The 14245-nt window shown below is 32.8% G+C and overlaps 2 protein-coding genes across 2 annotated transcripts; both read left to right on the top strand.

Annotated features, from left to right (window-relative positions):
* The first annotated feature begins 1298 nt into the window (after positions 1 to 1298).
* On the top strand, positions 1299 to 4673 carry LOC142981679 (uncharacterized). Its single transcript, XM_076127749.1, has 6 exons — positions 1299 to 1627; positions 2028 to 2184; positions 2473 to 2590; positions 3252 to 3383; positions 3645 to 3858; positions 4408 to 4673. The coding sequence occupies exons 1-6, from the start codon at positions 1465 to 1467 to the stop codon at positions 4560 to 4562; spliced, it is 939 nt and encodes a 312-aa protein (XP_075983864.1). The 5' UTR covers positions 1299 to 1464; the 3' UTR covers positions 4563 to 4673.
* Positions 4674 to 7483: 2810 nt separating this feature from the next.
* Positions 7484 to 13846, top strand: LOC142981636 (alpha-tocopherol transfer protein-like). Its single transcript, XM_076127673.1, has 6 exons — positions 7484 to 7654; positions 11411 to 11567; positions 11880 to 11997; positions 12515 to 12646; positions 13059 to 13272; positions 13451 to 13846. The coding sequence occupies exons 1-6, from the start codon at positions 7492 to 7494 to the stop codon at positions 13603 to 13605; spliced, it is 939 nt and encodes a 312-aa protein (XP_075983788.1). The 5' UTR covers positions 7484 to 7491; the 3' UTR covers positions 13606 to 13846.
* Positions 13847 to 14245: the final 399 nt, after the last annotated feature.

Below are 14245 nucleotides of genomic sequence, written 5' to 3'. Positions count from 1 at the left end.
AAATGCCCTAAGATTAATTTCTTACTGTGAGACCTTCTGATACTTTTAAGGAATAAATTACAAAAATGACAAATTACCGATTAACTTGTTTTACTGCACGAAAACTTGAAATTTTGATTTACATACCTATTTTAAAAGTCAGAACCGGTATTTTTTACCAGTTCCAAAATGCACTTTCACGTTATACTTTGTGGTTTTGATTTATTCTTTTTTACATCTTGAATGACAGTTCACAAGAACATAAGGTTAAATCACTTCTGACTCATTGTAAACATATTTTTCTTTGGATAGGGGACGCGGTCGTTGGTGTTTGCGACTGTCGTGTACAGGTCTCGGTTTCGAATTCCGATTAGGACCAAAATTCCTGTGTTTATCTGCCAATAAATTTTAATAAATTACCCAGAATTAGGACTTTGTAGTTGTACGCCTCAGTGCTTCTGAAAGCACGGAAAGCTGTCATTTCTCCTCTTGACCTCTCACCGGTAGTGTTGGTTACCGCTCACACCGGGCTATGAGAGTAAAGGAAAAAAGAGTGAACATGTGTATTGTGGTCACATTTGGACTCCACAAACAAAGTCAGGCGTATGTTGCTGACATCAATGATATGACCGCCGTAATAAAAAATCTCGATTACGTATATTTGAAAAATACAAAGCTAAGTTCTAAGTAATTGACTTTCCAATAGAAATAAAAATATCTGCGCTGAATCAAATCCATTACTCGTAGCCCACCGACCACCAAGCTGACTGCTTACTATTAATCATTAATATACATACTTAATCAATCTTACTTAAAAAAAAGAAAAGTCTTAAGTACATTTAATTATAGTTTGCACAATAATACAAATTAGATAATTATAGAAGAAAATGAAACATAAAATTCTCACATTGTAAATTATTAAATTCATGAAAACAATAATTTTACTCTCATGCGAATTCGTTATACAAAAACGTATATTAGTATATTAGTAATCCATTCTTAATATTATAAGTGTAAAAGTCTGTCTGTGCGCTTTTATTCTAAAATCACTCAGGAAATTTTGTGTAAAATATATTTCAAGTGAAATGTCTTGAACCGGTTATCACTATTTTAAAGTATGTACGTGCTACTTTAAAAATACCATGTTTAGAACAATTAAAAGAAAAAAGATTCTAAGTCCCGTTTTCAAAAAATCGAGATTATCGTCTGTAACTTAATAAAATATTTATTTTTAATTCAATCTACGCGCATCCTTAAATTAAGACTGGACATCTTTGGCAGTCGCATAGATTAGGAGGCTTTAAATAAAACCGAGGCATTATAACGTAGTCGCATAGAAAATTAAATTATACACAATAATTTAACAAGTGACAACAAAACAAATAAATAAGTAAAACCTTTTATTCGCATTGAACTTGATGCAATATAAAAGTATAAGCGTTGAAAATTATCGTCATACGGTGTTCACTTGTCCTCAAAGGCACTATGGAGGCGATAAAACCGAATCCTATATTAAAATTTAATGAAAATCATTTGGCAAATGTTCGCAAAGCTGTCGGTTATGAAGATGTGAACAGATTGAAACAGGACATTGAACAGTTTGAGGACTGGATACAGAAACAGAATCATTTCAGGGTCAAGGAATTCGGTGAGTCATTTGAGTTTAATTTCTTTTCCGTATTTTGTTTTGATGTTGAACTTTGTTTGTCCACAACGTTTTGTGCAGTGCCAATTTGAGTTATATTTGAAAGGATTCAAAATAAGAAAAATCTCTAGACTTGATTGACGATAATAAATTTTAGATTGAATCTACTTGGGTATATTGATATTTAAACAAGCACAATTAGATCCTTGTTGGACTGAACCAGTAATATGATTATTTTCCGCAAATGTGGTAAATAGGAATCAGACGCTTAATCCAATTTCAAATACGAAAACCTTAATTTTGCAATTTAAATAAGTGACTCTTGAGTTTCAAGTCGTTTCTTCTTATATGCTACTAATACGTATTCTCAAATCGACTGCAGCTCCAAACAATTTTGTTGTAGGTCGGGACTTCTTGGAACGTCTTCTGATCTACAACAAAGGATCAATCGAGAGAGCGAAACAAAGATTCGACAAACTACTAACATGCACAAATCTGATGCCAGAGTTTTTACAAAATTTTGACATTAGGAATGAATTTGTTCATGTTTTTAATATCTCGTAAGTAATTTAGTCTTAAACACAATTTTATGTCTGAAGACTCCTTGGCAATAACCGCCATCAGAGAGATGATGCCGAAGAGTCTTTTGCTATGTCGATAGTGGGCACAGAGCTTAAATCCATTATTGGTGAACTATTCTTCTCCAACAAAATAGATAATTTAATATTCGCCCTAAGAAGTTTACATAACGAAAAAAATACTAACATGGGAACTGGATAACTAAAAAAATGTATGAAAGAAGTTAGTACTAGCTATTACAGAAAATAAATTAGTAACTCGGTTTTTAGAGATTTCTGTGTGCTGCCTACACCAACAGATGACAATTATCGAGTCGTGATGATTGTGAGTACCCCTGATGCAGACGAGGATTATGAACTAATACAATCCTATAGATACATGATTGTGGTAAGACATTTTTAGTCACCTCACTTGTGTTATATTTGAAGTTATGAAGTTTATTGTTATATAGGGGCCACTTTATCATATAGTATGATGGGCTACTTTTAAAGATATTTTCGTAAATTATGGAATCATACCCACGATCACAAAATTAGCAGGCGTATTAACCATCGCCCAGATCATTGCAGTTAAATACATTTAGATTGTATGCCATACTTATTATACATATTTTATGCTTTGAACGATTTGTTTTGACTTTGAGCAGTTCAACAAACTTGACGGTCAAAGATTTTTACGAAAACATTTATTTTAGATTGGATTAGGTAATAGTTTGAGTCCACATCTAACAACAATAATAATTAATGTATTTTTCCTTTTAATAAAGATGTTTTTGTCAGTTATTTTCAATGTCACCTTGATTGCTAACCAAGACGGGTACATTTTATCAGGCACATTTCAAATGCAATCTTACCATCCATACATAAAGCTTAAGTCTGTCTATAAAAACATTTACATGCTAAACCATAGATTGGATTTTGATGATTATACTTGAAAACCTAGACCAAAAGGCAAAAATTTAATAAAAATTAAAAACGATTATAATGCTTATCTCTCATCTCCGGATTAATTAATAGATTACCTTAATACTTCTTTTTTATTTTTTCAGTTATGCCACTACTTACTAACTCACGACTACTGCCAGGGTTTCGAATTTGTTTGTGACCTCACAAAAATACACTTAGGGGTCGTAAAGAAAATAAATCCCATGATTATTACCAAAGCTCTTATGTTGATAACGGTGAGTAAACAAAATATCAATAAACATTTAAAGTCAACTTTTGTACTGAGAATCCTTAACATTTAAATGATTCATGAAAATACTTGAATTTATTGAGAGTGGTACCAAATCATGCTTAATAAAAATGATTTCAATCATTTTCTTCGTTAGGTACCTATAGTTTCAAAATGTTCAATTGAATTAAATGTAGTAGATTTAAAAACTTCAAGTACCTAATTGAGAAAATAACTATATTTTTATTATTCACTTCAACCTTTGCAGGAATGCTTAGGCCAGCGTATGAAGAAAATACACCTACTAAGTTCCTTCAAACTATTTGAAATGGTGCTTAATCTATTCAAATTAGGATTTTCTCCAAAATTGAGAGAGAGAATTGTAGTCCATTCGACTGTCGAATCATTGTACGATCATATTCCTAGAAAACACCTGCCGAAAGACTTTGGAGGGGAGGAGAAACCTATGAAGGAGTTAGCTGGTAAGATGAGAAATATGTACTAGTAATTGTATCTCTTTTGCTATAAACTTATGACAATAGGTCTATACAACAGTGTTATCGTATTGCTTGCTTACTTGTAAGAATTAGTTCCTCTAGATAACGTATTTTCTTTTTAATAGCTAATTTGAATAGCTACACTAAAGACTCAGAATTAGTTAAGTAGTTTCAAATATACCAACTTCAAGCATTCAAATTTCATGATAAGCTAATTTGAAAATTATGTTTAGATAACTAAATCTAATAGATGCACGAATGCCGAGTCAAAATAAAAAAAAAAGTTAATTTAGTAATCACAATAATGATTGTTTAAGACAATTAATTTTTTTAGAGATATTATCTCTGATGTCCTTCAAAAAGTAATGTGCGTAGTATTCATAATCTGCGGTCCTGTATGACATTATATGGATGTAAATGAAGCTAGGGAAGTTTGCAAGAATACTAAGTGGCGTTTTTTGGTCTCTACCTTTCATTTCTTTACCTACGTGTGTATTTGGCAATATAAGGAGTAAAATAAGTTTTATTTTGCAGATAATTACTTCAAAGAGCTAAGTTCAGATGAGCACATAGCGCGAGTGAAGTTCATGTCTGAAGCAGGTACAGATGAATCCCGTAGAATGGCCTGCACCTTCAACGAGGAATATTCCGGAGTACCTGGATCTTTTAAGAGTTTGTGTGTGGACTAATAAACTAATACATTATTTATTTTTATATATTGTTTCCGTGAATAAATTTAATTATTGTTAAATTCTGTTTATGTTCATACATAACATCACGCCTGTTATACCCGAAGGTATAGATTTGGCCATTTAATTAACCGTTTAAGTTTAACCGCGTTTAGCCATTGACAATGTTACTCCCATGTAATAGAGGCGAGCCTATTGCCATATGCCGGGCACGTTACCCACCTCCAAAATACCATAGTCTAGAATAATAAAAAGACCAATAGGCCTTCCGAATCGAGCATCGAACCCAAAACCTCATTTTTAGCAGGGCACACTAGCGACTGCGCCTTCTGTTTATGTATAAACAAAAACCATGCTAGCAATTAAGACAAACAAGTTTTTATAATTGATTTTTCCCTCAAAGTACTTATTAAATCATAAGTTTGAAATTAAAACTACATAGAACACATAATTGGTTTTTGATAATATTCAACTGTTCAATTTATCAGCTGTGACTAACGATTTTATCAAGACTGCAATTATAGGAACTGATACTTATAAAACGCGAGTCTTGGTTCTTATGGTGTACTGTAAAATAGGTTATTTTAGGAAAATTTGGGGTTAATTTGTACATTAATATAAATAAGTAAATTGCTCGCATAAAAAGCTAACAAATTAAATTTTCTGTTACTAAATATCGCTATGAATAATTATTATTGTATACAAGACGAGTCATTTCTACGAATCAAGGTTAATGCAATATATTTATCTATTTTTGTTTTCCGACACTTATTAATTCACTATTTATTTAAGACTAGCTGACCCGCGCAACTTCGCTTGCGTCACATAAGAGAGAATGGGTCGTAATTTTCCCCGTTTTTGTAACATTTCTTACTGTTACTCTGCTCCTATTGGTTGTAGCGTGATGATATATAGCCTATAGCCTTTGTCGATAAATGGACTATCTAACACTGAAAGAATTTTTCAAGTGGACCAGCAGTTCTTGAGATTAGTGCGTTCAAACAAACTCTTCAGCTTTATAATATTAGTATAGATTCTATTACAGCTGCTAACAATTGTTCAGACGCTCATAACGATAATAATTATGCAATGTTCAGAATATGAAGGTTTCTAATTAAACTATATATAAACTTTACATATAAATTTCTACTTCGTCTAACCGCTGCCTCACCACAGTATAAGGTAGACTGCGAAAAAATGCATTCACTCACAACTCTTTATAAAGAGATTTAATCAAATCTATACAAATAAAAATGAAACACCAAAATGTTACAACAAACTAAATAATATAATTATTTTTTATCGATTTATGGTATCGATTGAATCAAAGTCCTATGATAATTGAATCAACGGGATAAAATTATACTACACCTGGACGAAGTCTGGCCAGTTTGCTAGTTTATTTTAATAACAAGAGTAACTAATAGTACTAAAAATGGCTAGTACGGAAAATTTCTTTAAGCTAACAGCTCCTAATATTTAGCCTAACCAGAAGTATTTAAAATGCCAGAATACACGGGTTATTCCCCGAGTACCCCGATCACTAAGGCTCCCGTCTTGGAGGACCCCGATTTATTTTGAAAATTGTTTGTTAAGTTTAAAATAAATCGGGGTCCTCGGGGACGGGAGCCTTAGGGATCGGGGTACTCGGGGAATAACCCAGGTGGTACAGATCGGGGTATTCAGGTAATAACCCGAATACACTTGTAGGATCAATGAGACAAGAAATGAAACAAAGCTTGATTTTGAGGTGATCACAACGACGTTGTGTGTTAAAGATAGTTCATTCTATCGATAGATCAATCAAATCTGTGTCTTGCTGCAAGATTGAAATTTTCTAAGGCGTTACTACACTTAGATGGATATTTTTATTCAATTTTTGTTTAAGGGTTTCTAAAGATCGGGACTTTACAGAAATAAAATGAAGCTAAGTATTTTTCCTGTCATCTACTACTATCAAGAACCGACAAGCGGCTTGTTGTCGGCAAAATTTTGCACGAAAATTTGATCAGTGCCTGTAGCAGGCGCCGTAAGAACTATTTTGATACACTTTATATTTCAAACTCACTATACTCGACGAATAGATACTGATTCATCAATTTATGATGGCTCATACTGTTTGATTATCAACAAAAAAAACGCTATAGAAAAAAATGTATGACAGGCAAAGCATCTAATTGATGCGTGCCGCTATTTTATAAGCAGGGGTTTTCTTATAACTTTTTATAGTAGACGTATTTAAGTCTCAAGCTAAATGTATACTAATATTATAAAGCTGAAGAGTTTGTTTGTTTGTTTGAACGCGCTAATCCAGGAACTACTGATCCGATATGAAAATTTTCAGTGTTAGATAGCCTATTTATTGAGGAAGGCTATAGGTTATATATCATCACGCTACGGCGAATAGGAGCGGAGTAGCAACGAGATTTGTTGCAAAAACGGGGAAAATTATGACGCATACTCTCTTATGTGAAGCAAGCGAAGTTGCGCGGGGCAGCTAGTTAAAAATACAACTTAAACAGTTTTAGACTAGGTATTCAACATGCGAGACAATACCATAACTCATCTATTGGCTGACAGAGAAAAGGTTGTTTAATCAGTACTTTTGCGACTTTTCCTAAAGAGTTTTAATTTCAAAGTTACCGATTTCAAGATCCTATGTAGATACTTTATAAAGCCTATAACATTTTCGTTTATTTTTGCACTAGTTTCTCTATTTTTACTCTAGTATAGAAAGGAAAGGTGTGTAACCTTTCCTTTTTTAACAAACAAAGTACTGTATCAATCAGGAGTTTCACGTCCAAACGCTTATAGCAACAAAGTGCTCCAATGTGTCATGTTAACATAAAAACTCGAAACTCAACATGATGTTATATAAAAAGCCTGTCATTAAGTTATCAAGTCAAAAACTTGTCATACGGCCCGCGCTATGGACGCGATAAACCCAAATAGTATCTTACACTTTAATGAAAATCATTTGGCAAATGTTCGTAAAGCTGTCGGTTATGAAGATGTGAACAGATTGAAACAGGACATTGAGCAGTTTGAAGACTGGATACAGAAACAGAATCATTTCAGGGTCAAGGAGTTTGGTGAGTATTCCTACTTTTTTTCCTTTGTTAATCCCATTGCTGGGCAAAGGCCTCCCCCATTTTTTCTAGTCATCCTCGTATTAATTCATATTTTTTCTTACTTCTTCCGGCCTAAAAAAATTGACAAAATTTAACTTTATGAGCTAGCTATCCAATGTTATAAATTATAAATAGATTAGCTTATCAGAACTTTTTAAAAGTGGTAAAACCAGTCTTACCTCTTTTAAGTCATTACTTATTACATTTTTTTAAATATACTTTTTTTACAAACTTATCTCTTTTCTTTCCATGTGTATGATCGTTTGGTCGAAATAAATGATTATTATATTATTACATTATATCGACCAAGAACGATGGGTCTACAGTTCTGAATCGATAAGTTTGTAAAAAAAAATTGAATAATACGGATAAATTTACTTACTTACTTCTTCATACTTTTTTATCTATATGGATGAATATTTAAATTGATTGAATACCTGTTTATCTCCTTTTTGATCAAAAAATATACCGAAAGGTTAAACAGTCACATGACGTCACGATGCAGTAAGCTTTCTTGTTTTATTATCCACTACTTTTGAAGTCTAATGCGTTTTAACTAAATCATCTTTTATTTATTTGAAAAACCAAGGATACTTGTATTATTTTTTGTTTTATTGTCTTTTCAAGTGACTAATTATAATTTTATTTATATTACCCTCTCTACATCCTTATTGTTGTATTCAAACTATTTGTTATAGCCAGCTACAAAAGTCGTTTAACAACTTCATATTTTCAAAACTTACTTTGAATCACAATGTGAATTAACATATTTAATTGCTTTTTTTATCTTAACCGGTTTACTTAATAAATTTTGCCATAAATCTGATACATTACTTCTTAACTATTATTGCTTTCTAAATATAATTGAATTTCTCTCAAAAACATAGGAGCTAGTTTTAAAGTTGACTAAGTAGTACACATTACACTTGAAAAATCCATCTATACTTAATATTATAAAGCTGAAGAGTTTGTTTGTTTGTTTGTTTGATTGTTTGTTTGTTTGTTTGTTTGTTTGTTTGAACGCGCTAATCTCAGGAACTACTGGGCCGATTTGAAAAATTATTTTAGTGCTAGATATACCATTTATCGAGGAAGGCTTTTGATATTATAACATCACGCTACGGTCATTAGGAGCGGAGTAGCAACGAAAAATGTTACAAAAACGGGGAAAATTATGTCCCATTCTCTCTTATGTGACGCAAGCGAAGTTGCGCGGGTCAGCTAGTTTTTTATACATAGATCAACCATTTTCCTATAGAGGTAGGTCAGAGAACGCCTTGTATATGATACTAGTTGATCCGCGCAACTTCGCTTGCGTCACATAAGAGAATCATAATTTTCCCCGTATTTGTAACATTTTTCACTGGTACTCTGCTCCTATTGGTCGTAGCGTGATGATATATAGTCTATAGCCTTCCTCGATAAATGGGCTATTTAACACTGAAAGAATTTTTCAAATCGGACCATTAGTTCCCGAGATTAGCGCGTTCAAACAAACAAACAAACAAACAATCAAACAAACAAACTCTTCAGCTTTATAATATTGGTATAGATGATACCTACAAACTACTTTTCCTTCATTGGCCTTCATCATTAACACCTATACTATAGAAGTAGTTTATAAGTCTTATTCAATCAGTAATAATGTAAGCTAATAGGTATAAAGTGTCTAGAGTGTTATAAATATGCATGATAAAAACTAGGTGTTTCTTCACATCGTTAGTCTTGATGTGTATACAATGGTATAATTAAGTAAATTGCGTTATAAAAAATATACAACTACTAGAATTGTGTTATGAACACAAATCCTATTATAAATGCGAAAATTTGTAAGTAATCTTATCACGCGAACAATGTCGGGAGCAGAAACTAGTCCCACATAAAATTTATATTTTTGTGAAGTAGTCAAAATCTGTATTTTTTCCCTGGAATTCCAGGTATTTACTGAATAGTGATATATTTTCTCAAGTCCATGCTTAGGTACTATTATATATAGTCTAGTATAATATATGTATATTAACTGTTTCTTAAACACTCTACATTACTGATAAATGCAAAACGCAAATACGTTTGTGTCTAGCATAGGAAAGAATAGCAAGATATGGACACGTAATATAGTATTATGCAGCACCTATCCGTTTCATTATCGTGTTATAACCCAGGTAACTGGGTTGTGGAGGTCAGATAGGCAATCGCTTTATGTAAAACACTGGTATTCAGCTGCATCCGGTGAGACTGGAAGCCGACTCCAACATAGCTTGGAAGAAAGGCTAAGCCATACTATCCGATTCATTATCTGCACCTTCTTCAAGGTCTCTCCATTTCTTCTTTTTAGATTTTATATTCAAACATAAAAGTTATTTGACAAGCACTTCAATAATATGAGAAGCAATTAAACGACACAAACAGGTTATTAACTTAAGGCTCTACAATAAGATTATTTAAATCAACATAATAAAGTTAAATAATTCTTAACATTTTTTTGGTTACTAAGTCTGTTATAGCCACGGAATAACTAACACCCCTGCTTAACAGATATAAGAGTTTTGTATTAGATACGCTTAGAATGGTGAATAGATAAAATACTGAGAGTTGCGTCAAATTAGTTTACGTTAGGTAATAAAAGTACTGTTCAAACGCCGTACTGTCCCACTGCTAGGCAAAAGTTCCGTCCCGGAAAAAGTCTTGAGAAAGAGGTTACAAAAAATTATAACAACACAGACTTATCTCGATCTTTGTCAAAATAATAATTCAGCTGGGAAGTTATATTCAAAAACACCATTTTTGAAACTGTAATAAAAAATAATCGACACGACTCTATCGAAAATGTCAATGTTAGCTTTTAGCATCTGCATTTTAAGTCAAAAAATCCAAACACTATCTTACGCACCGAAAATTATCGACGCAGAAGGACCGAACTAGTTTCTGCCCACGACTTCGCCCGCTGGAAAAAAATGTCTAAAAAATAGCCTGACAGTTAATCTATAAAAGCGCCATATCACCTGTGTGCCAAATTTCGACAAGTTTTCGCATGTATAATATTGTAAAGAAAGATTTTATTTGAAACATCTTTCATCATCCATAGCAACTTCAAACTACTTAATCCGTTAATACGGAAGTTATTTTGGATTAAAAACACTTTTGCAAGGTGTTTCTATTTTTTGACGGGAAGTGTATTTACCATATTACATTTACGATAACCGGTTTTATTTTATAAATAGTATGAATAGTTTGTGCTACAATTCAACTGCATTAGATAATAATATTATGTATAGTGTCACGCGGCCTTGATCTTTAACTAGTCCACTGTCCCGCCGGATAAGTCACGAAGATAACAAGCCCCAAAAATATTTAAATGTTAATTGACCTATAAATGCTCAACATAATTTTGATTTAGATTAAAGCACTGCATTATAAACATTATAAACTTGAAAGTTACTCTGCCTGTCTGTCTGTTACGCTATCACGCATAAACAAGTGAAGAGATTTGTATAAAATTTTGTACAAAAATAGTTTCAAACCCGAAAAGGGACATAGGGTAAGTTCTTTTCGGGTAATCTCAAGGGTAAGCCATACAATACTGGATTCGAACCCGCCACACGCGGTGCTACGGTTAATGCGGCGAAGTGACCACTTTAACCACTGCGCCAAACGTGCAGTTCCCAGAAGCTTTATTTGGCTATATATTTGAAATAAATCGAACCTGTTTATTTCCAGGTCGAGAATATGTGGAGCGTCTCCTGATCTACAACAAGGGATCCATTGAGAGAGCCAAGAAGAAATTCGACAAACTCCTGACATGCACAAACTTAATGCCGGAGTTTTTACAAAATTTCGACATAAGGAATGAATTTGTTTATGCTTTTAATATTTTGTAAGTATTTTTAATGCTATTAAGATAAATGAGTAGATCTGTGTCAGCTATCATCATCAATAATAAAAATCAAAACATAAGTGTCAGAGTTAATAAGAGTGGATCGAGGTGATCGAGTTGTTTAGTAGAGTTAGCTTTTCACACAAGACTCTTCTTTTCGAGCTAGATATGTTTTTTTTATATAATTTATTGAAGTTCAACAATAAAATTTACATTTTCACAAAAACCCCCAATCTGCATAATAGTTCGCTCAAAGGTCAAAATAAGACTGATTATAAACTTTATTAACGAACACTATTGTAATATTTCCAGAGATATATGCTTACTACCAAAGCCTTCAGACGACAACTATCGCATAGTACTGATTGTAAATAACGGTAAAGCAGACGAAAATTATGAAGTCGTACAGTTTTACAGATATATGATTGTGGTGAGAATTAACCTTATTTATTTCATTCATACAATATGCGTTTCATTTCCCAAGGTGTACCTAAACCATGGCATACGAAATATGCTCACGTTTCGTCAATATCAGTCCCATTTAAAAAGCAGCAAGCTTATTGCCATATACCAGGCATGTTCCCAAGCAAAAAGTTACTGATAAAACCTTTCACGAAAAATAACAAAAGTTCAATCAAGAACTACACATCTGGTCTGTGTCTTGGAGTCCTCGCGATCAGATTCTGCACAGTCAGTACTTTCAAGTATCGAGATTTTGACATTTGAAATATACTGCAAAAATAGTTTCTATGACTCCCGCTAGAGGCGCTGAACCGATTTTCATACATCATTTTTCGATAGCCGGTTGTCGGTAGTCGATAGTGGTAGAAAATTGCGGTATAGCACCCATTTACACCCAGCAAACCTCAAAAAACATTAATAAAGGAAAACCTACTAATTTTTTAGGCAGTTTATAATCTATTGTGTATTTCATATTATTATTTCAGATGAGTCACTACCTGCTAATGCATGACTATTGTCAAGGTTTTGAAGTCGTAGCTGACATGACGAAGATCAACATGGGAGTGATAAAGAAATTAGGACCTGTGATGATAGCCAAAGGTCTCATGGTGGTGATGGTAAGACTTGTGCTTTCTACTGTAAAGAAAGTATGATGATTTTAGCGATTTAAATATACACATAGATACAGTCTTTTCCAGCGTCTTCGATGATGTTGAATCAACTATTTCAGTTGTCTAACGTGAGCTCTTTGTCAGTTGACCATGCCAAACATTTTGTATCGAAAACGGGGCTCATATTTTAAAATTGGCACCTACTCAGTTGCCACTACTGCAGATGGTAATGAAGCATTTCGAATATAAAGTCTAGTGACTGGAGTGAAAAAGTCGGTACTTTGGTACACTGTAAGCCATCTAGCGATTGTCCGCTTTAAAGGTTGCTTAATCCACTAATCGTTTACCAACTGGTGAGCGTAGCAAGTAATGACTGCCTGAAATGAAGAGACCTTAATCCTATTTTTTATATTTTCAGGAATGTCTGGGCCAGCGCATGAAGAAAATACATCTATTCAGTTCATTTAAATTATTCGAGGTCGTCTTCAATATTCTTAAGATAGGTTTATCAAGTAAAGTAAAAGAAAGAATAATCTTTCATCCGACTGTTGATACGTTGTACGAGCATATACCAAGAGAGCAGCTGCCTAAGGATTATGGAGGGGATGAGAAGTCTTTGAAAGAGTTGACAGGTGAAGCCAGTTATATGAATACCTGAATGTATAATAAATGAGTCCGAGTCCCTGAGTCCTCTGCTCTTCCAATTATTACAACAATGAGCTTTGAAGTTGAGAAGAGATCTACAACCTACCTAATGATACCAAAAAAATACGTTTTAGTAACTATATCTTTTTTTTTTTTTCTCCACAGAATTAAATTTCAAAGAGTTCAGTTCAGATGAGCACATAGCGCGAGTGAAGTTCATGTCTGAAGCAGGTACAGATGAATCGCGCAGAATGGCCTGCACTTTCAACGAGGAATATTCCGGAGTACCTGGATCTTTCAAGACTTTATGTGTAGATTAAAAAAATCACTGGATTTCTTGTTTTTAAAACACTATATTATTGAGTATTCTGAATATAAGTGCAAGTTATTGTTTTTTGATTTTTCAAGACTGTGTAAAAAGAAAACGAAGGATTTTTTGTTTTTATAACATTATATTTAGTATTTTTTTAAATAAATGCAAGATTTTGTTTTTTTTTATATTGTTTTGTGTGTACAAATAAAAGTTATTAATTGCAAAGAAATGCAATTTTTCTTATAACTCATTCGGCGGCTTCAGGCGCATAAATATGTATCTCTGTGAAGCAAAATTAATTTTATTTTCTAAACACAATATTTTAGAAATATACTGAAATTGTAAGTTTTAATGAAGTCTAGAACAATTATATTTAAGTTCATTAATCATTAAAATTGACAGTAGAATGAAAACATTTCATTTAGGATTGATGTAAATGTAGATTTTAATTTAGATAAAAACCTTTTTTTTTTCATCAAGGCGTAATAGTAGAGGTCAGTTTAGTTAAAGACTTTAAAAAAGTTGTGATAACAACTCTTTCAACCTGAATACATATTCTTTATTTGTCTGATAGTTACAACGTTCAAAGATTTTTTTCTAAATAAATAATTTATCGTAATTAATAGATTTGATTAAGCAGTCTTACG

This window comes from Anticarsia gemmatalis, chromosome 20 (genome assembly GCF_050436995.1).
Source record: "Anticarsia gemmatalis isolate Benzon Research Colony breed Stoneville strain chromosome 20, ilAntGemm2 primary, whole genome shotgun sequence".
NCBI classification, from domain to species: Eukaryota; Metazoa; Arthropoda; class Insecta; order Lepidoptera; family Erebidae; genus Anticarsia; species Anticarsia gemmatalis.
The sequence above is the reverse complement of the archived record's forward strand: the minus strand, read 5'-3'. Positions and strand labels throughout refer to the sequence as shown.

What these genes read in the sequence shown, in the direction of transcription:
- LOC142981679 (XM_076127749.1), top strand. Translation starts at nt 1,465, where the DNA reads ATGGAGGCGATAAAACCGAATCCTATATTAAAATTTAATGAAAATCAT. An exon ending in TTTCAGGGTCAAGGAATTCG is followed by an intron (nt 1,628 to 2,027) that starts GTGAGTCATTTG and finishes ATTTTGTTGTAG; the next exon opens with GTCGGGACTTCTTGGAACGT. An exon ending in CCTATAGATACATGATTGTG is followed by an intron (nt 2,591 to 3,251) that starts GTAAGACATTTT and finishes TTATTTTTTCAG; the next exon opens with TTATGCCACTACTTACTAAC.
- LOC142981636 (XM_076127673.1), top strand. Translation starts at nt 7,492, where the DNA reads ATGGACGCGATAAACCCAAATAGTATCTTACACTTTAATGAAAATCAT. An exon ending in AAGGTCTCATGGTGGTGATG is followed by an intron (nt 12,647 to 13,058) that starts GTAAGACTTGTG and finishes TTATATTTTCAG; the next exon opens with GAATGTCTGGGCCAGCGCAT. An exon ending in GTCTTTGAAAGAGTTGACAG is followed by an intron (nt 13,273 to 13,450) that starts GTGAAGCCAGTT and finishes TTTTCTCCACAG; the next exon opens with AATTAAATTTCAAAGAGTTC.